General features: G+C 36.6%; 1 protein-coding gene across 3 annotated transcripts in view; it reads left to right on the forward strand.

The window, feature by feature from the left end:
• Positions 1-27,791, forward strand: part of LOC150092858 (tetratricopeptide repeat protein 17-like) — a 191,252-nt gene that overhangs the window by 42,176 nt on the left and 121,285 nt on the right. For all 3 annotated transcript variants that reach the window (XM_090414329.1, XM_090414327.1, XM_090414328.1), the window contains exons 4-5: positions 16,082-16,191; positions 25,772-25,919. In XM_090414329.1, the coding sequence (XP_090270455.1) occupies positions 16,082-16,191; positions 25,772-25,919 (258 nt within the window). The remainder of the gene's footprint in view (positions 1-16,081; positions 16,192-25,771; positions 25,920-27,791) is intronic.

A 27,791-nucleotide genomic window follows, 5' to 3' on the forward strand; every position in this document is an offset into this window, starting at 1 on the left:
GGAATAGTAATAGTACTGATGTATTGGACGTCATCACGTTGTCTATGTGGTATATCAGTGAAGAGAATCTTGTTGTAGAGTCTTTTTGGATAACCATTTAAAGATAGTTCTCTGGATATTGTAATTAATTCCATTTGTAGGTCATTCTTATCTGTTGTGTACTGTATAGCTCTTTTCTTGAGCATATGGATAATGCTAAGTTTCTGAGCTATATGATGAGACGAGTTGAAATGGAGGTAACGTCCAGTATTTGTAGGTTTTCTATAAACAGATAGGTTGATACTATTATTGGTTTGTTTCTTTATTAGGATGTCAAGGAATGGCAGTTTTCCATCATTTTCAATTTCTAATGTGAATTTGATGGTATGGTGTTAACTATTGATTTGGTTAAGGTAATCGATTAGTTCTTCTTTCGTATGATCCCAAATGAGAAAGATATCATCCACATATCTGTACCAAATTTTCGGTTTTGGAATGATCTGGGGATAAGATTTTTTCTTCTAAATCTTCCATGAATAAGTCAGCACAAGGAGGGGAGAGGGGGCTACCCATGGCTAATCCGGTGAGTTGTTTGTAGACAGTTTTTTTCCAAATAAAATAGTTAGAAGTTAAACAGTGATTAAACAAAGTAGTGATGTTTCTTGGGAACAAGTTGTCTAAGATGTTGATGACTTCAACCACTGGAATGTTTGTAAACAGAGATGTAATGTCTAGGCTTGCTAGTATATCCTCTTCATAGATAGGGATGTTTTTTATTTTATCTATAAAATGTTGAGTTTTTAATATAAGTATCCGAGACGTGAATGTGTTGTTGTAAAATCTTAGCAAGGTACTTGGACAGTTGGTAAGTGGGAGAATAGATTCCGTCAACTATTGGACTTAATGGTATACCTTCTTTATGAATTTTAGGAACGCCATACAGTCTAGGAGTTAGTGGGTGCATTGATTTTAACTTTCTTATTACTTCTATAAGCCAGTTAGTCATTCCACGTAATAGTTCATTGGTGTCATTATGGTTTTTTATGTCAAATAATAGATTTTTAATTTTTTTTTCTTTTTTTTTTCATAATCTTTAGTATTTAATATAACTGTATTATTACCTTTGTCGGCTTTGAGTATGATGATGTCTTTATTATTTCTTAATTTGAGAAGCGTTCTTCTTTCCATTTGGTTAGAGTTGGAGTTAGGAGATCTTGACTGAGCTGAAAGGATTATGCTGCTTTTTAATCGTAAGTAATTAGCTATTGGAAGTGGTAGCAATGAGAAGGCTTTTTCTAAGTTGCAGATGAACTCTATTTTAGGATTTTTTGAGGATATTATTTATTATTTGATATATATTATTTTTTGAGGATAGAGATCTCAGGTTTAGTTAAAACGTGTTTAGATAGGTTAATTATCACTTGGTTATCTGGTAGAGATGGTTTAAAGTTGATATGGTTATCATACAGCATATTGAATTTATCAATTTGTGTCTTTTTGCTGTGGTTAAATGTTTTGGTAAAACTGTTGCTAATCATATTGTCTAATAGTTGCCATGTCTCTACGTCAAGGTTATTAGAGATATCTGTGAATAAGTTATAGCACTGTGAGTCTATTTTGCTAAGCATGAATCTCGTATGGCAAATTCTTTCTTTGAGAAGTGCACACGAAGTTCGTTGGTAAATCATGTTAGCTTTTTTTGTTTTATAATATTGTTTTAAACGAAGAAATTTTGGGATCACGCTATTGTCTCTACATCTTTTTAAAAAAGTCAGATGGTTTAAATACCTAGCTTTTTTGCATTTTAAACCTTCGAGATTGCGTACCTTTTGTTTGGTGATCTCGTTGATCCTGTTCATTGTATTTAATCCATTAAATACACACATAAATGTTGTGTATTTAATGGATTCATATAATCTCATTTGTATCCTAAACACGATTAGGATACAAATGAGAAATGAAAGAATAATGATGGCAAGATTTGCAGTATGACCATTTAAAATCACAGCAGTTCAGGTCTCTTCACCCACTTCAGAAAGTACTGAAGAAGAAATAGTTATTAATAGCAACTTGGAAATAACCTTGAAATCAGTACCAAAGAAAGATATACTAATTATTGGAGGAGATTGAAATGTGAAAATTGGAAAGAACAATGAAGGATGGGAAAAAATAATGGGCAAATATGGATATGGAAAAAGCATGATTTAATTTGTTTTGAAGCATGACATAGTAATTTGCCACGCACAGTTCCAGCAAAAAAACCTGTTGGAAATGGACAGGTGGTCACCAGATGGAGAACATGCTAAACATGATAACCATAATCAAGAGATGGACCACATCAGTTCAGTCGTGTTGAACATTTCAAGGAGAAGATCTGAAATTGGATCATTGCTTAGTGATTGCCAATATTATGTTGAAACTCAAGTGAAGGCACAGTTTCAGAGTCAGAGAGATGTGAGGACACTGCATGTGGAAATTATAGGGAAAGTGCTCGAGGAAGAACTGAAATCCATTACAGAAAAGGAATCAGAGGATAGAAACAACAAAGTGGTGTCTGCAATCAGAAAAGCAGTGGAACAAACGTTCCCAGAGACAGAAAAACCAAAGAAGAGGCAGCCACAGGAGACATTAAAAGGATATCAATAAATACTATGGTGAATATAAACCAGAGAAATATATAAGATGATCAAAAAACATTTAACAAGAAATGGAGTCAAAAGATATTGAGGTCCAAAAGAAATTAATTGATGATTTGAGGGAAATATCACCACCAAGCATAGAGGCAGAAACAGTTATATTGAGGGATGAGGTTGTAAAGGAAAATATCTGAAAAATCATAAAATTCCTGGGAATGATAGATCACTGAATAGATGTTGAAACATGATGGCGAGGTGATAATAGACTAACTGTACTGGTTGTGTAACATAGGACAAAGGTAAAACACCAAAGAATGGACAAGATCAATCATAGCCAGCATGGTTGGCCGAGCAGTTAGCATATCCGCTCTCCAGCCAAAAGACTGTGGGTTTGAATCCTGCTGTGGGCATGATTGTCTGTGGAAATAGTGGTGGTAGCGGGCGGTAGATGGCATTGGTGTAGTTGCAGTTAGTGGATTGAGTGGTGGAGACAAAGAGATATAGAGTAGGTGTCCTCCCTCAATGAGTCTTTGGACTGCCTGGAGATGTCATGTAATAATAATAATCTTAATACTCAATCCTAATCCTATTACAAAAAAAGAAGCAAAATGGACTCTAAAATTTGGAAAGAACAATGGATGTCATAAAAGATAATATGAGGGAAATTTCAGTTCAAGGTCTGAAAATAAACAATTTATGATTTGCACTTGACATAGTCATTATTGAAGATGAAGAGGAACTAGAAAGAACAGTTCTGAAGTTAAGTGAAGAAGGAAAGAGATATGGGCTGATAATGAACATAAATAAAACAATGATATTCTGGCAGAAGAGAATGATAAGCAAATAAAGGTCAATGGACAAGAGCTGGAAGAGGTTTGGAAATTCATATACTTAGGCAGTAACATGTGCATGATTTAGATTTTAAAAAAGAGATAAGAATGGCTACCTCAAAAATACTATCAACAAAATTCTTCATAAGATCTCAGATAACAAAAGCTAAAGTAAACCTACAGGCAATGAACAAGATATGGAAAAGTAAATCAGTGAAAACATCTTATAAAAAGATTCTAATTGGATTGAATCGGTGCAAAAACAAATGAACCATATCGCAAAGTAAACTAGTTTTTTGGACATATCTGCAGAATGGATAACAGTAGAAAGATCAAAACCTTGATGCATTATACAATGGATGGTATAAATAGAAGAGGATGGCCAAGGCAAGAGTGGGTAGATGATGTGAATCGAACATCAGACACCCATGGGCAATGGGGATAACATGAGCCCATGGCTGTGCCTTCTTTTTTGTAGGGTAAATTCCCACCTGATATCACGGTACTCTTTGCCCATGTTGTACTACATTCTAGTTATTTTGTATGCCAAAATACTTTTTACTTGCAAAAACAAGGCACAGCTATGGGCTTGCTATATTCCTCCCAATTACTAACTTTTATGCGGAAACTTTTGAGCAATGTGCTCTAAATTTCTGTACTTTAAAACCCAAAGTCTGGCTTATGTATATGGATCATGTTTTCATTATCTGGTGCCATCGCCACCAGACTTTAGATACTTTCCTCAGCCACTTAAACAAGCATCACAAAGGTATACAATTGAAATTGAAAGTTAGAACACACTTCTATTTCTAGATACATGTGTCACAAGTCTTCCTTCCAGCAGTCTTTCCTTCACTGTTTACTGTAAGCCTACACATACTGGCCAATATATTCACATAAGCTCTTACCACTACCCAACACAAAAACTAGATGCATACAGTACCTTCCTAAATAGCTACCTCAAAAATGCTATCAACAAAATTCTTCACCAGACTGCACCTAATAATAAAAATAAACTATTTTATGATAAAAAATGTATCGGTTCCATACATTAAAGGGATATCACATAAAATAAACAGAATACTAGAGACATAGACATAACCTTTAATGCTACCTTTAAACCTCCTCCTGCAAAATTAAAGAACTTATTCATCTCCTCCAACGATCCACTTTCTCCCCTGGTCCACCCAGAAGTATACCATATTCAATGCACCTGTAATTTGCCTTATGTAGGTGAAACTGGATGCCCAGTTCTTATCCAAAAAAAAAAAGGAGCATAAATAACACATTAAATTTAAGAACTATGTAAATCAGGCCTTTCTGATCATGACCTGAATATTCTACATAGAATTGATGGGAAGGCACCTCAACTATTCACTGCCATTGAATCTAATTGGAAAATAAATGTGCTGCTCAGACTGCACCACTTATAAACTGCTGGATTATAATCCCACTTATCCTCAAAAAAACATAAAAAACATCAGATCTTGGCCTCCTGAAACAGTTTAAAAAAAAAAAAAGCTCAAACCATTTAGTCTCCCTGTATATATGGATTGCCAAAAATTCATAACACCAACAACCCTCCCAATTCCATAGTAGATGCTACTGAATCCCCTTGTTTTAAGTTATCCAAACAGTTAGCTAAATTCTGAATCTCGCTTACAGGTTATTCTTTTATTAACAGATGAACAGATTAAGGGAACAGCCATGGACTCTTCCTCTCTAGCCAGTTGTTATATGGAGCATTTTGAAAAACATGCTCTTGATACTGCTATTCTCAAACTTTCTATCTGGCTAAGGTACATTGGTGATGTGTTTTCTATTTGGCCACATTGCTCATACACATTACTCTTTTCTTCCTCCATCTCAACAGACAGCATCTCAGAATCTAGTTCATTATAGAAAAAGAAAATAACAACAGCCTGACTTTTCTAGATACTCTAATCACTTGTCTTCCCAATGGCACTCTTTGTTTCTCAGTTTACAGAAAACCCACTCATACAGTTAGATATATATACAGAAACTTTCCCATATCCTTACTCCCCTCTCAACAGTATGGTATTGTCAAAACCCGTTAATAGAGCCTCCAGTCTGTGTTTTACCAAGGCTGAACTTACAGCTAAACTCACCTTTATTTTAATGGACAGACTTTCCTGTCCAATAACTACAATGCCAAAAAGATCAACAAATTAATTGTTTTTCCCATCTCCTCATATCTCTCTTAATATGCTGACTGTAGTAATGCTATCATTGTGCCTTATATCCAGGGCACCTTAGAGAAAATAGCTCTTTAAGTACAATCACTGCACTTCATTCAAACTTTCTGATGTTGGCTGCCCTTGTTCACTCTCCAAAGGATATTCTACCTACTTTCTCTTTCAGGTATTTACAGAGTCCTTGTTCCTACAACTTATTATCAAAGCAGCAAAAAAATAAATAAATAAAAAATATATCTGTCATAAGTATAGTCAGGCAGGACTTTCTGACCATGTTTTGGATACTTAATGAGAAAAAAACTACTTATGCTTCACCACAAAAATTACAAATATAAAAAACTTTTTTTCAGAATTCAGAAGCAGCTTTAAAAAATCAACCTACTCTTAATAAATATGGTTGTATTAAACTTCCCAAGATTTGGGAAAATAATTCTTTAGCCTCCTGCCCAACTAAGTCTAGCCAACAGCACTCATAGAGAGCATCCCCCATAGGACTTTAGGCTTTCAGTCTAATCTTTTTCACTTATTGTTTTCTGCAAATTTATAAGTTTATGCAATTTTACTATTGTTTGCCTAATAATGTCTCAGTAAACTGAGATGAAATATAGGAGTGATTTAAACGTTTGCTTAGTTATTTATATGTACTGTATTTATTCCATTAAACCTTAAAATGAATGGAAAAGCATCTGTTCATTACATCATGCCAAAATGTGATATGAGCTCAAATTTAATGAGGACTGTAAAATTTTAATCAGTCACTCTTAGAATTCCAAGAATGGCACCTATTCTATCCACATAACCACATTTTTTTAGTACTCAATTTGTATGGTACATTTTGGTTATAATAGCATTACTTAAACTTTTTGCCCTATGACAAGGGGAAAAGTCATCCTGAGAGATGCAGTTTGTCGTTACAGTAAAGCGGTCTCTGATAGTATTCAGCAATTCTAAAATTTTCTGGTACACTTGTGTATTCACTGAACCTTTTGTGAAATGCAAGCGACTAACACCATGATACAACATGCAGCCCCAGATCTGACTCGCTAAGAATTTGTCACCTGACAGTCAGTGTTGAATTTTTTCCCCTGATCGTCTTCAAACTGTCTGTCTGCTGTTGCTGCCCTGCAGATTAAACTTTTTCTTGTCAGAAAAAATTATTCTTTTCCACTGATCAGGGGTCCATTTAGCATGCTCTTTGCCCCAATTTAACTGAGCCATTCTCATTTTTTTGGTTAACAAGAGCTTCTTTTTAGGATGCCTGGCTATCAGTCCCTGTTGAATGAGTCTTCTGCCAAACCTATGTGCAGAAAGAATCACCAAAATAATTCTCATCGGTATGGAAATATTTATTCCCTAAATTCTCTTCCCTTATCTAAGCCTTGGTTCTCCCGCACGTGTGTCAGGGCTATACAAAAGAAGAGTCGGGCATATTGCAAGTGGTTTGCATCCAAAACTTCATCTTCCTATACAGCCTACACCAAACCATGGAAAACTTGTATGAAAATTATCAACGCATCAAAAACTGATTTTGAGAGAGCTAAACTTGCATCATGTACAAATGCCTGCCATGCCTTCTGAGCTCTAACCAGAGCTATTGGCCCTAACTTTTGCTGAATACTACTTCCACCACTATTACATACAGTTGCCACTATTGCATCATCATTCACAGAAAAAGCCAACCTCTTGGCTTCCTACTTCTCCAATTCTTGTATAGCTGATCATGATAAATGTTCCCCCACTATTCCAAACACTAAACATTCAATGCTGAGTTTGACCTTTCACCAAAAAGAGATCAGAAAAATTTTGCTCAAACTGGATACTAAAAAATCTCCTGGCCCTAATGACATCCTTCCAATTGTTCAAAGGTCTGTGCCCCAGAATTGATTCCTACTTTATGCTGCTTATTTACACTTTCTTATTCCACTGGTATCTATCATGCAGTCTGGAAACTAGCCCATATATAATCAATTTCTAAGTGTGACAAATCTTTACCTTCAAACTGCCATCCAATTTCTCTCACTTCACTTCTTTCTAAAGTTATAGAAAGAACAATCAACAGCCAACTCCTACGTTGAATAGGAGTTGGCTGTTGATGAATCTCAAGTGGTTGTGTTTGATATCTCCAATGCTTTTGAAGTTTGGCACAAAGGTCTATATAATAAGTAAACTTTCCATCATTTCCATCTGTGCCCCAACTTCTGCAATTGGGTAGCCAGCTTTCTGGCCAGACACTCACTTCAAGTAATAGTAGATGGCTCCTTATCTTCTATATATATATATATACACATCTAATGCTTGGGTCCCACAAGGCCCTGTTCTTTCACCCACCCTCTTTCTTCTATAATAAACAGTCTATTGGCAGTCTACTGACTGCCAATCCAGAACACAGTTTTGTTGATGGCAGCACATTGCACTCCTTTTCGTTTGCCAAACCCTGCAAAGCACAAATCACCACAATCTGCAGAACTCTAATCTCTACTATCTTAATATTCTGATCTTCAAAACATTCATCAATGGGGTTTGAATAACATTATTTCTTGCAAAAAGAACTGTGTTCTTCCAGTCTTACCCTTGACAACACTCAAATCTCTATTCAAGATGAGATTCATCTTCTTGGAATCACTCTAATCTCTCTCTTGGCACAACGTATCACAAATATTGCCTTCTCTGCATCCAAAAAATTAGGCTTTCTTTTTTGCTCAAGGTATTATTTTAACTTCAGACAGCTCCTAACCATATACAAATCTGCCCGACCATTGAATACTGCTCTCATATCTGAGGTGGTCAGAGAGCTCCATGAAAATACCAAATTCTGAATACAGAAATACAGAAAAGTAGTTTAGATTGATTGATGAATCCCTCTCTCACTAATACACCCCACTGGATTTTGCACAGGCGTTCAGTTGCTGCAATTTGCCTCTTCTATAAATAATCGCACTAAATAAATAACAACAAAAAATAACAATAAATAATAATAAATAATCTTCTATAAATAATAAATAATAATAATAATAATAATAAATAATCTAATAATAAAAAATAATAAATAATTCCCCTCTTTCAAGCTGTCCAAATGCATGTAGCAGTAACCAACACCATCTTACAGTTCAACTCCAAACACACAGAACAAATTTCTCTTCCTCCCCCCCCCCCCCTTTTTTTTTTATTTTTCTCTTCTACTGCTGCCCTCTGTGAACAGTCTTTCACCACTTATTTCCCTACTAGCATACAATAGATTGACCAACCTCATGTGAATGGGTTCTCCATTTAAAAAAAAAAAAAATCACTTCCTAAAGCTTGGAGATTAGCATACAGTTAAATCAGTTACGGTTCCAGTGATTTTGTAGTGACATTACCTTTGTCTGCTTTTGTAATGACAATATTGGTGTTTTGATGCAAGGGAAAAGAGTTTGTATTTCTGAGAAAGGTATATTCGAGGAGGTGGTTTTGCTTTGTATAAAGTTTGGATGATTTCAAAATTATTAGCTTCGTCTGTGTGTAATTATCGGATGCTTTTTTCCATACCTACCATAATTTCTAAGGTATACCCTGATGAATACCTAAGTTTCTGTGGTTTGGCAATTCTGTAAATAGCTTCCATTATTGAAACCACATGTTTTAAGATAAATAATGAGTAATAAAATATAATGCTACAAGTTTCGTAAGTTGTCAGACCTTACATCGTCATGAGTATCAGCCAAAGTTGGACAGAAAAGAGACTAGAAACAATTAATTACACATGTTAATGCTATCAGAACTTCACAATTCATACATATAAATCAGAATAAACATGTTAAATGAATTACTGTATATGTGTTGACAAAACATGACAGTAGCAACAATGCTAGTTGCTACTGTCATGTTTTGTAGCATTATATGTATTGTATCCTAGATCTGCGACAGTTATATTTTTAATGAAAGCAGATCAAACTTGTTGTAGGATTAAGCCTTGACTTTTGTTATTGTGTGGGGATCCACTTGTTGGATGCCAAAAATGTGCAATATGATCTTGATGCTTTTGGATCCTAATCAAAGCAGAGCAGCTGGTCTATTCCAAGTAGCAAAGATAACATGAGCAAGGGTACTTGATAGATGCATGGTAAAGAGAGAGAGGTAATAATGTATCCTTTGTAGATGGCAAGACAAAAGACAACTTCTGAGCTGATTTGAAGAAAGTGTACAGATTGTTTAGTTTGCCCGCAGATTAAAGACCCTTCGACACTTCTGCGCATGTCCCAAAAAGGAGAATCCATTCCAATAATAGGATAATCAATCCGTCTTCTGGGATGAGTTTGTTTATTATTACAGGTTGAAAAATTTAGCTTTTCTTTTACAAACATTGTAGTTTTTAAAGTGTAACTATTTTACTTGTATAACAGTTGTAAAAATGTACGTAGAGTATTAACATAATAAATTTAGTTTAATCCTTTATCCAAGTGTGAGCAACCAAAGTTTGCGCCTGAAAGTATCTTCAGGACTGGGGTAAGGTGGTACACACCAGGGCAACTCGTTGCAAAGGTGGAGCAAGCTAACAACACTCCTATCTCAGTATCTCCTATAATGCAAAACACATCTCCTTGCGGATATGTCTAATGCTATGCATTAAGGGAAGGGCCACTACCCAGACTAGTTTCGACCTTTATTGAGGTCTCTTCAGCGGGAGCCAGGCCCAAGTGGGGATACCAGGCAGAAGCATTAGCAGGTCATCTCTACCTATAGGAGTTGCCAAATGGTGTGCCACCCTTTTTTAATAAATTACTCTGGATTTAGAGAAAGATGTTGAAAGTTTATTTTTCACTTGGTTAGAGTATAATAAATTTAGTTTAATCCTTTATCCAAGTGTGAGCAAACAAAGTTTGCACCTGAAAGTATCTTCAGGACTGGGGTAAGGTGGTACACACCAGGTTTATTATAACTAATGCAACCTTTTTTTGGCTTCAACTATAGCCATTATATGTCTCGGCTGCCCAAACTATGCCTTACACAAGGATAGCACTTGTTTCCATCTGTTAGAATCAATTATCCCATGTCAGATAATGCAAAACTTCAAATCTCCTCATTTATTTGCTCTTGCTCAAAATTTCCTTAACTAACCTTGTTGTATTTATTTACTGTCTCTGTTGCTGTCCAAATTCTGATAACTGCTCTTATTTGTTTGACTGCCTCTTTCTAAAAGCTTGATTTTTTGCAGTCCAAATACCTAAATAGTGAGGTCATCTTACTTGGGGACATCAACATCCACAATTCAAACAGGCTTCTCTTCTCCAGTTCTACTAATCAGATGAGACAGAGATGCCAGTGTATTTGCCATTAGCAAATGTAGATAATTCACTCTACCAGAATACCAGACAATCCTTGCAACCATCATGCCAACATTGATCTTTTCTTAAGAGCCCCCCCCCCTTCCAAATACAATGTGGATGGCAGTTATCCTCTTAGTAACTCAGACCACAACCTCATCTAAGTTTCCTTCATTTGTGAGCACTTTCACCCAACAAACTATCATCTTGGCATTACAAAGATGCCAAATGAGATGACTTCTATTCCTCCTCTCCATGATTTGAATATTGCTGTTGTCTAATATGCCTGTCGTGTCTAATTTTTAACCAGATCTTGTCACTTCCTGTGATTTTTGATAACACTCGTATATCCAAACATAATATATCCTTTCTTGAGCTAATGTATGACTCCAGCTTTTCCTGGCAAACACTTCTTGGCAGTTGCTTTTGTAGCCACCAAAAAACTATGTACTTTTCCACTCAAGGCACTTACTTCTCACCTGTACAACTGTATTGTATATAAAAACCTCTAAGTTTGCTTGATGCTATTCACAAGAGGATCGGTTTATTGATTTCATTGGTTTACTCCAATCACTTCTCACTGATGTTCAGTATCTGCCTTATATCTCTTCTGCAAATGCTTTAAAGTCGTAGATAATGTCCTGCTGAACTTGCACCACTATTATTCCTCCATTTTCCTTCCAAAACTGAAAGAACAAACAGCTACTCTCACCATCCATTTATAGTCTAGTTCCAAACTTACCAAACCATCTTCTCTTCTTGTTTCATTTTATTATTATTATTACCCAAGACCCCATGAAGTCAAAGACTCATCTGGGAGGTCCTTTTATCATACACACAGCTCATCATACTGTGCTTTTAACACACTCAAATTCTCTGCAGACACTACACTCTGAGGCAAGGCATTCCAATCATTCACAACTCTGCATGAAAAAAACCTGCCTCTCACTGCTCACACCCTCTTTATACAATTTCCAAGGATGATCTCTGGTTCTGCCCTGATCTTCCACTATTTTCTGTAGAACTTCTCCAGCATTGATCCTATAACAACCCCTTACTAACTTGTAGGTCTGTCATATTTCCCCTCTTTCTCCTGTCCACCAGACTCTGCAAGTTGCATCTTCTCAATCTTTCCTCATACTCGACATTCCAGGGGTTAGAAACTATCTTAGTCAGTTGCCTCTGGACTCATTCCAACATCTCCTCATCCTTCTGAAAACCAGGTGACCAAATCTGGGCACAGTAGTCCATGTGTGGCCTAATCAAAGCCTTATGCAATGGAACAAGAATCTCCCTTCTGCTACATGTCAGTATCCTCTGCATCATTCCCAGAAGCCTTTGTGTTGTCTTCACAATTTTGGATATGTGTCCCCTAAATTTCAGATCCTTATCCACTATCAACCCCAAATCTCTTATTTCCTCCACCTCCGACAATATATCCTCACCAAGCATAAATTCTGCATACAATTTTTGTTTTCCAAATTTTAAAACCTTACATTTTGCAATGTTGAACTCACATCCCCATTCCCAATCACTCAATTTATTCAAGTCTTCTTGTAAGGCCACAACATCTCTACTCTTCATGGTTCGTCCCAACTTTGCATCATCTGCAAATAACTGAATATCTCCATTCAAATCTTCACCAATATCATTAGTATACAAGTTAAACAGTAACAGCCCTAAAACAGACCCCTGAGGCACACCACTAGTGGCTTTCCTTTTACTGGATATCGCTCCCCCATACACAACTTGTTGATACCTATCAGATAGCCAGTCTCCAATCCAATGCACTAATCTAATATCCACCCCCATCTGCTCTAGTTTGACTATTAACTTATTATGCGGTAATCTATCAAAAGCTTTTGCAAAATCCAAGTATATTACTGTGTATCCTTCTCCTCTGTCCAAGGAAGCAGTCACCTTACTGTAATAAGTAGGTAGATTACTAAAACATGACCTCCCTTTAGCAAATCCATGCTGTCCATCAAAGATAATACCATTGTTGTCAACCCAATTCTGGATCCTAGTTCTCACAAGCTTCTCCAATTTAACTACAACACCTGACACACAGATAGGCCTATAGTTTGATGCTTGAGTTCTATCACCTCCTTTATGAAGTGGCACAATTTTGCCCTCTTTCCACTCCTTAAGAACTTGACCGGCAAGACTCGTATTAAAAAAAATATGTCAAGGCCGGCATCAACTCCCTGGTACATTCCTTCAGAATACGTGGTGATATATTGCATATTGGGATATACTGGGCTTGATAATCTTGCATGATTATCAAGTCCCGCAGCCTTATTTAATCTGTTAATTATATGAAGAGCCAAAGGCTTCAATTCGGTGACATATAAACTTATTTAAGTTAAGGGATAATATATTCCATATTGTTTCATAGCCGAATAAGAATTTCAAAGAGTTTCATGCCGAATATAGTAAATATATAAAGTTCGGCAAGTCCAAGCGTAAGCAAATACCTGGATAGTGTTACAACTGACCCTAAAGGGAGTGCAACACTGAGGCAACTCATGGTAAGGGTGGAGCAAGCTCCGATCACTATTCTTGATATTTCCCCATAATGCGAAACCCAGCTCCTAGGAGCTGTATTACTGTTCTACATTGTGAGTGAGAGAAGGTCACTACCCAGACCGGTTTCAACCTTTATTGAGGTCTCATCAGTGAGTAGGTAGACCTAGAAATACCAAGTTTGTAGCAAACAGACCTTACATATACCCTACTATGAGAATTGCCAAGAAGATGTCCTAATAAATTATTAATTATATGAAGAGCCAAAAGCTTCAATTCGGCAACATATAAACTTATTTAAGTTAAGGGATATTACATCTCATATTGTTTCATAGCCGAATAAGAAACTCAAAGAGTTTCATGCCGAATATAGTAAATATATAAAGTTCGGCGAGTCCAAGCTTAACACTATCCAGGTAGTTGCCTGGATAGTGTTACAACTGACCCTAAAGGGAGTGCAACACTGAGGCAACTCATGGTAAGGGTGGAGCAAGCTCCAATCACTATTCTTGATATTTCCCCATAATGTGAAACCCAGCTCCTAGGAGCTGTATTATTCTCACTCATAATGTAGTACATTATGAGTGAGAATTGCCTTCTTGGCAATTCTCATAGTAGGGTATATGTAAGTTCTGTTCGCTACAAACTTGGTATTTCTAGGTCTACCTACTCACTGATGAGACCTCAAATAAAGGTTGAAACCGGTCTGGGTAGTGACCTTCTCTCACTCATAATGTAGAACAGTAATACAGCTCCTAGGAGCTGGGTTTCACATTATTGGGAAATTCTTTCACATTATGGGGAAATATCAAGAATAGTGATCGGAGCTTGCTCTACCCTTACCATGAGTTGCCTCAGTGTTGCACTCCCTTTAGGGTCAGTTGTAACACTATCCAGGTAGTTGCTTATACTTGGACTCGCAGAACTTTATATATTTACTATATTCGGCATGAAACTCTTTGAGTTTCTTATTTGGCTATGAAACAATATGGGATGTAATATCCGTTAACTTACATAAATTATTTAATCTAGTTTGCTCAACTCCCCATACACCTCTTTCTCACTTACAGTCAGTCTCTCCTCCCCATTATCAACTGCTCTCAATCTCTCCACGAAGTCACGTTCACAAGATTGAAAGACCTTTATGAACTGCTCATTAAGTATCTCCACCACACCTTCCACAACAGTTGTCTTTATACCATTTTCTCCAATCAGAGTCATCCTTCCATAACCATTCTTTTTCTGGCTACATATTGAAAGAATGCCTTAATATTCTTTTTGGCTTCATTAGCTAACTGCTGTTCATACCTCACTTTAGCTACTCTCACCAACCAAGTCACCCACCTTGTGTGGTCTTTGTAGTCCTCATGGAATCTTCCCCCTCCCCTTCACCCCAACAAAAACAGACTACAACCTTTAGTTATTCAGAAATATATATCAGCAGGATTCCTCCTTTCTTCTTAACCACATCAGTGTCCCCACACACATTGCAACGATGTTCTTATAGGTTTTGTGAATGAGATATTAAAAAAAGTCACCACTGAATATCTTGTTAAACCACATTGTTGTTTCCGTAAAAGGAGGAGAATCACATCAGTTCTGTTTTTCCAGTTAGTTATAAATTGTCCATCACATTCAGATCTCAAGGGAATGTAAGGGTATTTTTTGTGTGTTTCCATCCATTAGAAATTAAACTTTTTTTTATATTTTTATTTTCCTTAGAAAGTTAGATTGGTTAAAAATATAATAAATTTAGTTTAATCCTTTATCCAAGTGTGAGCAAACAAAGTTTGCGCCTGAAAGTATCTTCAGGACTGAGTTAAGGTGGTACAACATCAGGGCAACTCGTTGCAAAGGTGGAGCAAGCTACCAACAATCCTATTTCAGTATCTCCTATAATGCAAAACACATCTCCTTGCGGATATGTCTAATGTTATGCATTAAGGGAAGGGCCACTACCCAGACTAGTTTCGACCTTTATTGAGGTCTCTTCAGTGGGAGCCAGTCCCAAGTGGAGATATCAGGCAGAAGCATTAGCAGGTCATCTCTGCCTATAGGAATTGCCAATTGGTGTGCCACCCTTTTTTAATAATTTACTCTGGATTTAGAGAAAGATGTTGAAAGTTTATTTTTCACTTGGTTAGAGTATAATAAATTTAGTTTAATCCTTTATCCAAGTGTGAGCAGTTTGTTTGCTCACACTTGGATAAAGGATTAAACTAAATTTATTATACTCTAACCAAGTGAAAAATAAACTTTCAACATCTTTCTCTAAATCTTGGTTTAAAATAGTTTGAATGCAAAGAGAGAAGTTTAGTTTCGGAGACAGCAGTATCACAAATGATATAATTACAAACATCCATTCTTTCATATAAAAACTATTCAGACCCATTCTGGATTGCATTAGACTTTAAAAATGCCTCTTTTGCTATTTCTGTACTTCTATAAAAGGTTGATTCAAGTCTTGCATGAGTATTCCTAAATATTATTTTAAAATCTTCTGTTTCATTTAACCACACAAATTCTTTTATTTTCTTAATTTCAGATTTTATCAGTGTCAGTTTTACTATAAAATATAATTTTATATTTTCTAGAATTTCACTTCATGGATTCTCTTCAACATGGCAGCTTATTACTGGAGAGTTCAAGGTGATGCATATAGTGCAATAGAATGCGTACGGAGGGCACTTCATTTTTCCCCTAGGTATATTAATTAGCAATACCATTACATATTTACTGTCACCCAGTTCATGTTTTCTTTGTCATGCTATTTTCTTTAAGTTAATCTCTTCTCAGTTGAATTAGCTTCTATCAATAGTACAGGGATCACCTGAAAAGTTTTGTACACTGTACTGCTGCTGTTTTTAATCCAGCCATTTGTTTAACAAAATACATTTACAAACCTTAAATAATTTTCCATTCTGCTGCCTATGATAAGATTTAATGGAATGAAAAAGAGTGTCATAAAAGAATTAAACATAGGTTTAATGATTCTAGTATTTCATCATGCTATATTCCCAGATGATGCCTCAGTATAGAGGCATCATCTGGGAATTCAGATGATGTTAGACTGTAAGTCTGACATCCTCTAGGAATTAGTACTGTATTTGTCTTTATATAATTTATAAAGTATAATTTATATATAAAATTGTCCGTGCGGTTAGCCTAGTGGCTGTGTGCTTCCCAACCATATGCCTGGCGGAAAGAGTGTCCTAGGTTCGATTCCCGTTGAGATGTGAGGAACTGAAGGATCTTCCTCAGCCATAGTCAAGTTAGCCAATCTTGGGCATGGACTGTAGTGTTTTTCCCCCAGTTTATCCTGCGGTTTTTCATCCCACAAAGCAGGCAAACTGGCCATGAGAACTCAACACTATGGACATAGGATACACCTGGGCATAGGGCTGACCACCCTATCCTGTGAATGGCTTGAGGTCTGATGATTAATAAACCCTCAACACTACAAGACAAAAGAGGGTAAATGGAAGATGAGATGAGTTGGCTGCTAAAGATTTCCTTTTAAGTGGCAAAGCTCATACGAGGATGTTAGTTACATTGAGCCTGAGTTGATGGCAATATCTGGAGTCAGGCTGTAGATACTACAATCTGTATGCAGCATGAGGTCTAAAATTGAAACGGTGAGGTGGTACAAAGTTGTTGCTGAGGCTAAGGACACTGGTGGCTGTTCTGTTGAGTTTTTTTTAGGATAAAGGTTGATGCTAACTTGAAGAGGCTGATTATGTATCTGAGAATTAGAACTGTACATTTCTTGATGTATTTGTTATTTTCAGAAATTCTTTAAGCTCATTTATCAAGAAGGATGCTCTAATTCCCATGTTGTGAGAATACAACAGAAGAGTTCTGTTTGTTATAGCATTGCAAAAGCTATCATCTGTAGATTGGAGGATTTTTTTTTTTTTTTTTAGAGGAATTTAATTTTTAACTTCATGCAAGTAGTCATAATACACCCATTAAAGAATCCTCCCTGGTTCAGTTTTCTTGATAAGCAGAGTTCCTCATGAATTAATGGAAAAAATTGCCAGAACTTGAATAGAAATAATTATGTACTGTTTTCAAAACTTATTTGAAACTATCTACCCTTATCTGCTTCCTTAAAGATCAACTCCCTCTGTTTGCCTCTTAGTTCCAGATTTGTATACAAGGTTTCTTTTCCTTGCAGCCTGTCCTCTTATAGTAAAACTAGATGAGATCCCAACATCCATCTTGAAGAATGCAAGAAATATGTCTACCACTATAATTTTAGTCATCCAGGTCTAGTTTGGTCATGCATTTGGACACCTTGTCCAAAATGATATGGAGAAAAACTACTATGCTTCATTCCAGCAAATACAGACATGAGACTTTTTTTAGAAACAGCAGTATATATTTAAAAAAAAAAAAAAAGAAAAAAAGTAAATATGGTTGTGCTGAAAATTCCCACAGTTTTGGAAACGATAATTTTGAACCTACATAGAAGCCAATGTTGCCAACCACCATATCCTTCTTAGAACTTTATGCTTGCAGTCTAATATATTGAACTTATTATTTGCATTTTTTTTTCTGTGCATTGTTGCACTTGTCATATTGTATTCCTCGATTATGTCTCTGTGACAGACAAAATTTTGGTACCATTAAACTTATGCTTAACTATTTCACTGTGATGTGTAAATTCTATTAAATGTAACATGAACTTCAAGTAGCATATAAACCTAAATACACAGTATCACTTGCTGTACCATGTTTCAGTATTGTATTGTATTTCTCTCAGCATTCTTTTGTTGATGTATCAGGCACTTCAGTGGAAAGTTCCTTAGCGGTACTTCAGAGTGCCCCCCCCCCAACTCAGGGAACATTACTGCAGCTTTTCTCATGGAATGGGGATGTCCCCCCCCCACCTTAAGCACCATTTTGAGGGTTCAAGTAAGATAACTGGGAGGAGGCCTTCACATAATCTTTTAATAAATATGCAGAACTGACCAGGACTTTGACCTAATCTCCTGCCTTCTTGTAGTGCACCCTGTTAACAGGTATTTGCCTGGATATTGAACAAACAATTATGGGCTGGTAATTTGGCTTAAATTGGTTTAAATTGAATTTTCAGGCACAGACTGAAAAAAAAATTAGACTGTTTTGAAAAAAAATTAATATGGTATGCAGCCATCAAAGTTGATTCTTCAGGTTCCCCCTTTGCGTGTTGGTGTACTTCATTCTTGCCATAAACCATATGAACTCAGGCCTAAATTGTTGACAATGGTATTTCTTTGAACAAGAAAATATCGGATGTTTCTAATATGTGAGATTAACTTAAAAATTCTGATTCACAATCTTTTATCCATGTTTTGTCTATGGTTACAATTCTGTTCACAGACTGACTTCATTCTCATAATGGTGCAGCAATTCTTCTGCAATCCTCTTGGGAGCTTCTTTGCTAATCTTCTATCAACCAGTGTTGGACCCACTTAGCAGCATCTTCTCTCTTCAAAATTCCAGTTAGAATTCTCAAACTAGATATGGTTGAAATGTTTGTACATTTGTAATATCATGTTGTAATATAATGCCAGCCAGGTTGGTCGAGTGGTTAGCGTATCCGCTCTCCACCTAAAAGACTGTGGGTTCGAATCCTGCCGTGGGCATGGATGTTTGTGATTGTGTGTGAAAATAAAAGTGGTGGTGGTGGGCATAGATGGCATTGGTGTAGATGATGATGGTAGTTGCAGTTTGTAGTAGTTGGTGGATTGGGTGGTGGAGACGGAGTTGTAGAGTAGGTACCCTCCCTCGATGAGTCCCTTGGACTCCCTGAAGGTGTAATGTAATAATAATAATGTTTTATGCCGATTTTCTTTCTGCAATCTGTTAACGATAACCAACAATGGACCATCTATAGCTGTTAATGGCCTGCCACTTCTTGGATCATCTTTTATTCTTGTCTGACATTCATGGAAGCAAAATTCCCTCTGTAATACCATACAGTCCACTATGCCATCTCTACAAACTTCATAGGAAGCATTATAAAACTCATTTGGGTTTTATCCATGTAAGGTTTCAATTTTAGTGTACTACCTCTGGTTATTGCATGATATCTGGCCAGAGTTAGATTCTTCCTGCATTTGGAAGTCTTATTTTGTAAAACAAACAAGGCAGAAGCTTTTTTATTCAATATATTGCTTGCAACAAATATGAAGGTTGATACTATTACATCATTCCATTTGCCAATTATTCAGTGAGTAGAACTTTTGGAATGACCTTGTAGGAAGCAAATGATGTCTATAGTAAATGCATTTTATTCACAGATGGATTGTTTTACAGTATAACACTTTCTTTGCTTCACAGCTGTTGTTATTATTGTTGTTCTGGACATTTGTTGACATCATACTTTAATAAATAGTTTTAATGGAATGTGAACTAGACATATTTAAGTAACTTTAATGGCTTTCACGTGTAACAAAATATAGAATGAAAGTCTACGTTTTTTGTTCTCCTCCATGCCAATAAAAGTATAACCCAACAGGATCATTCAAACCTAGAAAATTTTAAATTAAAAGTGTATCCAAGAGGATTTAAAAAGAGGATTAATAATATTTTATATCAGTGAGGAATTAGAAGGCTTAAGAATTATGTTATGATAATGTTAGTTTTAAAAACCATGCCAAAACCAAGGATGAAATGTTGGATAACAGAGAAAGGACCACGGCTAGGGCGTCCCTCATAAGCGACACGCAGTTCTGTCGCCTGAGGACTGTGAGAAGTGGGCTAGGGCTACTGAACCAAGGACGGGTTCGGCTAAAGAAGCGAGTCCAACAGAAAGAGTGTGTGTGTGTAAAGTAAGAATCGGGTCGCTGAATGTGGGTACGATGAATGAGAAGAGTAGGGAGATAGTGGGGATGATGAGAAGAAGGAAGCTGAAGATCTTGTGTGTGCAAGAGACAAGGTGGAAGGGCAATAAAGCAAAGGAGCTGGCAGAGGGATATAAACTGTTTTATAGTGGTGTGAATGAGAAGGGAAGAAACGGAGTTGGAATTATCATCGATAAGGAGCCGAAGGGTGGAGTCTGCGAGGTGTGCCAGAAGAATGATCAGATTATGAGCGTTAAGCTTGAAATGGAAGGAAGTGTGGCTACTATAGTGTGTGACTACGCCCCACAAGTAGGTTGTGATGAGGAGGAGAAAGGGACATTCTGGAGAGAACTTGACCAAGTAGTAATGGGAATCCCTGATGGTGAGAGAGTGATCGTCGGAGAAGATCTGAATGGGCATATAGGAAGGCGACGAAGCAGTGAAGAAAGGGTACATGGGGATCGGAGAAGTGGTGAAAGAAATGAAGAAGGTAAAAGAATCATAGAATATGCTGTGGCCTTCGATCTGGCTATAGCTAACACATAGTTCAAGAAGAGAGTTGGGCAGCTGATAAGCTGATGAACCTATAAGAGCGTGTAATGAGTCAGATTGACTATATTATGTGCCATAGGAAACATCTGAAGGAGGTGAAAAACTGTAAAGTGATTAATGGAGAAAGTGTAGTGGCACAGCACAGGTTGGTTGTGGTAGGCTGTGATATAAAAGGGGAAAAGACGAATAGACAGAAGTGGCAGATACAGAGGAGAATAAAGTGGTGGAAATTGGAAGAGGAAGGCCCAAGGAATAAGTTTAAAGAAAAGGTATTGAAAGAAATGAAGTTACCAGAGGATGTGGAAGAATGGTGGGATATTAATAGTCGGAATATTAGAAAAATTGGAGAAGAGGTGCTTGGTATAACATCAGGAAAGGGACTGCCTGAGGATAAGGAGGCATGGTGGTGGAATGAGGAAGTGCAGTTGGAGATCAAGGAAAAGAAAGAGGCAAAGAAAAAATGGGACATGACTGGAACTAGAGCCGACAAGGAGGCATATAGATTAGTGAAGAAAAATGCAAATAGAGGCATATAGAGGTCAGTTGATGAGGTTTATGAAGAACTGGAGAGAAACAGTGGTGAAGCTCAGTTGTTGAGAATAGCGAAAGCCAGAGATAAGGCCTCGAAAGATATAACATCAGTCAAACAGATAAAGGATGCCTCAGGAGTAGTATTACAAGAGGAGGACAAAATCAGAGGAAGATGGAAAGAATATTTCCGTAAACTACTAAATGAGGAGAATCTGAGAGAGAGGTGTGAGGATGGAGAGGCAAACAAGAGACCGGTGCAAGACATAAGTAGAGAGGAAGTGGATTGAGTACTGAGAAAAATGAAGAATGGAAAGGCTGTGGGGGCAGACCAGATACCTGGGGAAGTGTGGAAAAGTTTGGGCAGTGAGGGTGTGGACATGTTACAGGGTCTGATGAGGAAAATAGCCCAACAGGAAAAGATACCAGAGGAATGGAGGAAAAGTATTCTCGTCCCAATCTACAAAGGAAGAGGAGATGTTCAAGACTGTGGCAACTATAGAGGGATCAAGCTGATGTCACGCACACTGAAGATATGGTAAAGAGTAATTGAAAGGAAGATACAGCAGGAAACGAAAATTGGTGAGGAGCAGTTTGGATTTATGCCAGGAAGAGAGACAACGGATGCGATATTTGCGCTAAGACGATTGATGGAGAAATATAGAGAGATGCAAGTGGAGCTGCACATGGTGTTTATAGACCTGGAAAAGGCATACGACAGAGTGGCCAGGCAGGAGGTATGGAGGTGTATGAGGAAGAAGGGGGTGTCGGAGAAGTATGTGAGGTTGGTGAAGGAGATATATGAAAGAATAGAAACTCGGGTCAGGTCTAGTGTCGGCATGACAGAAGGGTTCCCCATTGTCGTAGGGCTACACCAAGGGTCAGTTCTGAGTCCCTACCTCTTTGACCTGGTCATGGATGTTACTAGTGGAGGATGTCAAGAAGGAGGCACCATGGAGCATGCTGTTTGCCGATGACATTGTTCTATGTGAATCATCCCAAGAGAAGCTTGAAAATACCCTGGAAGAGTGGAGAAAGGTATTGGAGGAGAGAGGCATGAGAATTAACTGGGAGAAGACCGAATATATGTCGACGAGGAGTGACGAGGATATGGTCATACGACTTCAGGGTGAAAGGCTAATTTCAGGGAAGAAATTCAAGTACCTTGGATAGGTTGTTGAGAGGAATTGTGACTTGGATGAGGAAATACAGCACTGAATAACATGCGGTTGGATGAATTGGAGGAAGATGAGCAGGGTCCTGTGCGATAAGAGAGTAAGTTGTAAGAGGAAAGGAAAGCTGTATAAGATGGTGGTGAGGCTGGTGATGCTCCATGGCGTGGAGACGTGGCCTATAACAAAGGCACAGGAGAGGAAGATGGAGGTAGCGGAGATGTGGATGTTGAGATGGATGAGTGATGTGACAAAGGAGGACAGGATAAGGAATGACTACATCAGAGGGACGGTTAAGGTGGGACCAATTGGCAAGAAGATACAAGAAAGTAGGCTGAGGTGGTTCAGACATGTAGAGAGGAAAGGTGAGGAGTATGTTGGTAAACGAGTGGAGTATATGGAGTTGGAGGGAAGGAGGAAAAGAGGCAGGCCCAAGCTCAGGTGGAGGGAGTGACAGAGGATCTTAGGGAGAAAGGATGGAGTTCGCAGGATGCCCTGGACCGGAGAACTTGGAAGAGGAAGGTTAAAGATTGGTACGCCGACCCCGTTTAGCATGGGATAAGGCATAGTGAAAGAAGAAGTTTTAATAATATAGCCAAAAACATTGCAGCATTTATATACTACATATATGTTGACTGCTAGCAGTGCCATTTTGGCATCATTGTATATTTGACCTGTTTTTGATAAAATATTTATTTTTGCATGCATTTTTTTTTCTAAATAGAAATGAAATAACTATTAAAGGGGTTCATTTAATGAAATATGAAACTTTATTTCTATTAAGTTCATATTTAATAAAATAAATGAATTTCATTTTATTTAATATGAAATTCATTTTCTGACATATATTCAGTTGTCCTAAGGATGTTATTAAGGACAGGAAGATGGGAGGAAATGAAAAGCAAGCTAAGGAGATGGAACATTGACATTATAGGTATATTTGAATTAAATGGGAAGGAAATGGAGATTTTTTTGGATGGGGGGGGGTGGGATTGAAAAATTGCCAGGAGGTTTAAGAAGATACCAAATTGACTATGTGGTAACAAAGCAGAGATTCTAGAACCAAGTTAAATATTGTAAGGCTTGCCCAGGAGCAAACGTCGACAGTGATTGTAATCTAATCATGAGTAAGTGTAATCTTAGATTCAAGCAGTAATCATGTATTAAGTAATGCAGGAGTCATATATTCAAGAATTCATATTCAATCTTGGTTGAATTAAGAACGTGATTAGATAGTGCACTGGCTCTAGTTCTGCCATGTGTAATGTCTCTCGCATGTTCTTCCATATGCAACAATGGATTTTTGTCTGACCATAAAATCAGTTACACACAAAAAGATAAACTTCTGTTATGGAAAAGATATATTGATGATTTCTTACTTTGGAGTCATGGACCAGATTCTTTAAAGGACTTTCTGAACCATCTGAAAAATCAACATCCAAGAGTACAGTTTACCTCAGAATTAGAAGTTAATGGTTCTCTCCTGTTCTTGGATGTCAAACTCACTTGTGTGTCAGAAAAACTAAAGATCTCTATTTATAGAAAACCCACGCATACCAACAGATGCCTTCATACACAAGCACATCATTATCTGCCCCAGAAACTTGGTATCAATTTCTACTTTGGACAAATATGCTCACTCTCTCCTTAGGGAAGAAGAGATCACCAAACAACTACGGTTTCTTCTTACAATCTTTCAGAAAAAACGGCCATCCTATGGCCATGGTTTTCTTGGTTATCAGATCGACTGTTGCAGTATCACAGTGTGCTTGTGTTCAACCCTTATTTTACTTATTAATGGCCCCAAAGTGCAAGAGTAGTGATGCTGGTAATTTGGATATGCCAAAGAGAAGCCATAAAGTGCTTCCTTTTAAGTGAAAAAGGTGAAAGTTCTTGACTTCATAAAATAATAAATAAATAATAATAAAAATGTATACCGAGGTTGCTAAGATTCCATTCACATTCAGATAACTGTTATTACAGTATGTTGTTCTATTTTATTGTTAGTTATTGTTGTTAATCTCGTGTCCCTGATTTATAAATTAAACTTATAAAGTTTTATCATAAGTATGCATGTAAAGGAAAAAATAGTATATATAGAGTTCGGTACAATCTGTGGTTTCAGCTATCCATGGGGTGTCTTGGAACATATCCACCGTGGATAAGGTGGGAATACTGTATATATGTGTATACTCCGGATGTGACCTTAATGTGAAGGTTGAAATGTAGAGTGATTATTTTGGTTTATATTAAACTGAAGTTTTACTTTAACATGGTAGTTGTTTCCATAATTTTTATTAATGAATGTGTAAAGGCTTTACAACCTTTCGTGAGTGGCAGTCACGTAAAAAAAAAAAACTCATTTGTAATGGATATAATTGTTCTTATTTTCATCTATTCACACCTTACTAAGCATTAAAACATGATAATATCTGTATTTACTCGAATATAACTCGCCCTTGCATATATCTCACACCCCTGATTTTACTTTGCAAAAAAATAAATTAAAAAGTTTTGCATATACCTCACACACGAAAAAAAGTTTAAAACTTTAAGAAATAGATAGTGAATGTTGTTGTGGCAGTTTCAGATATTTTTGAATTCGGTTGAAGAGAATCAGCATTTCAACTCAACAATTGTCAGGTTGCGTTTGTTGTTGATTCGCATGATCTTTTGTTAATACCACACCAGTAATATGCGAGACCGGAAGTAACAATAGCGAGTAGTACATTCTTGGTAAGTGATACCCATTTTCAATTTTTTTAAATCATGGTGATCTTATGATTCTGAAATAATAAAAGGACAAGCAATAATGAAACTGTTTGTTGTTTTAATTTAATTACAGAAGCATTGTCGCTAAAGATTCAAATATCTTGATGAAGGTGAACCACCGATTGCATAAATAATGTTGATGATTAAAATTTAAATTTGTTTATTTTATAAATAATGTGAGCAATTATAAATTATAATGAATACTGAGAATTTAATTATAAATGTCAATTTAATTTTTTCCTGAAAAACTTCAGTTTTCAAAAATCCCTGCATTAATCTCGTACCACGATTTTTTAACTTTAATTTTGGAGAAAAAAGTGCGAGTTATATTCGAGTAAATACAGTAATGCTATTTATTTCTTATAGAGTAATTTATAAAGTATATTTAATTCAACATATATTTGAATTCTGTAACGTACTTTTATTTCAGAGAACAAAAAGATATAGCATTAATTAGTTTGGGCAACATTCTCCATCATGCTCATCTTTCAGAAGAAGCTGCTATAGTAGTTCATGCTGCAGTTGATACAGCACCAGATAATGCCATATGTCATTTTACTTTAGGAAATATTTATGCTGTAAGTTGCTTAAAATACTATCAGATGTTTGCATTTTATAATTTTTTTTATGTTGATAATTTTAACTGTTAGAAGTTTTTTTTGAGTTGAATGTACAGCATTTTAGCTACACATTTCTTATCCAGTGGTGAATTATCCATGCTTGCTGTGCAAGTTCGTTAATTGAGAAAGAAGTAATATTTATTTGTTAATAAATAAATGCATTTATAAGCATTCCATTTAGGGTTTTATTTTTGTAGACAGAAGTCGTTTTAAGCTTGCGCAGCAATAATTGAGCTTTGCGTTGTGTATTGGAGGCCGACCCTAGTCAAGCTACCTTGGCTTGCTCGGTTGTGGGAGCATCCAGGTCCTTGCTTCAGCACTGTGATTTCATGCACATGCATAGCCATTTCTGCTCGCTCCACATCAGCTCACCCTGTTGCTTAAACACAGGCCATACGCAGTCAAAGTAGCTCTAGCCAGTGAGCTTCAGCCAGCCTTTACAAGTGTGCATGTTGCTTGGGAAAATTAAGTTACAACCAGCTTTTTATGACAGTGTTATTCACCAGTTCATAAAGAAGAACTGTAGGGTAGAATTTGTATTCAAGTAGCTAAATTGTAAAAGATAGAATATCATTTGTAAAATAAATATTGTATTTGTATCATTAAATGTACATAAATTTCTAAATACAGGTAACCCTCATATAACGCAGTACTTATATAACGTGCTCTAAAATTGTAGTAACCCTTGTTGAACACGGTACTTATACAACACGGTTCCGATAAAAACACAATCTACAAATTGAAGTAACCTTTTATCTTTTCATATGTTTTTCACTGCACGACTTAAAAATCAAATTTTATTTTCGTTAAATTTGTGTCTGCCTGTATCTCGCATGTAATTATAAGTAGCAAATTTATATTAGGGGAAATACCCTTTAGTATGCATCTACCTCAATTGTTTACAATATAAAATGTTTATTGTTGAAAATTGTTCTCGTTTCTGCCAGAAAAGTGCATTAAAAATCATAAGTGTGTTCATCTCAAGCTGAGCATTGGGACTATATTGATCAAGTACATATAATAAACAACTATGTTATACCAACTAGTTTCACAAACTAAGGCTGTTGGCATCTTTAGGGTACATAGCTAATGTAAGGCATTAAAAAGTAAAAAACTGTTACAAACTATAATCAACCGATTCCAATTATATTAGACAAAGAACAGAGCGCATACAAGTGAGATCATGCATGATCTCACTTGTTGTTATTTAGGAATGTTCTATAGTTGGCACTGTAATTCAGTTCTGGTGAGTTCTAATAAGGGTTCTTCCAGATCACTGGCAAGATTAGTCCTTGGTTCCTGTTAAGATTTTGTATACAGCAGGCAACTGCTGTGGCTTCTTTAAAAATTCGGGAGCAGAAGTCCTCTATGTAAGGAATTGTGCTTCTATCACACTCTATGATATGGTTAGTTCTTGAGAAATGAAAAGTTAACCACTGTTTTACTTCTCTGTTATTATTGATGTCACCAATGTGTTCTTTTTGCCTAATTTCAAGGCTCCTTAAAGTCTGGCCGATGTAATTCAAGCCGCACGAGCAGGGTATGTTGTAAACTCCAGCATATTTGAAGAAAGGATGGCTATCTTTTGGTGATCTTAAGAATTGCCTAATCATTTCTGTAGATTTAAAGGCCACTCTTATTTTATGGGGTCTAAGGCAGTGCTTCCCAAACTTCTGGATGTCATGGCCCCTTTGCAAAAATTAAAATATTTCACGGGACCCCTCGAAAAAAAATCGTAATAGATAGATATATTATTATAATATTTATTGTATTTATATTCAATACAAAACATACACAGCGAATATTGCAAAAATCAAATGCATATATTAC

Source organism: Typopeltis vanoorti, chromosome 25 (assembly GCF_054136105.1).
Source record: "Typopeltis vanoorti isolate ZY-2024b chromosome 25, IOZ_Tvanoo_1.0, whole genome shotgun sequence".
Lineage (NCBI taxonomy): Eukaryota > Metazoa > Arthropoda > Arachnida > Uropygi > Thelyphonidae > Typopeltis > Typopeltis vanoorti.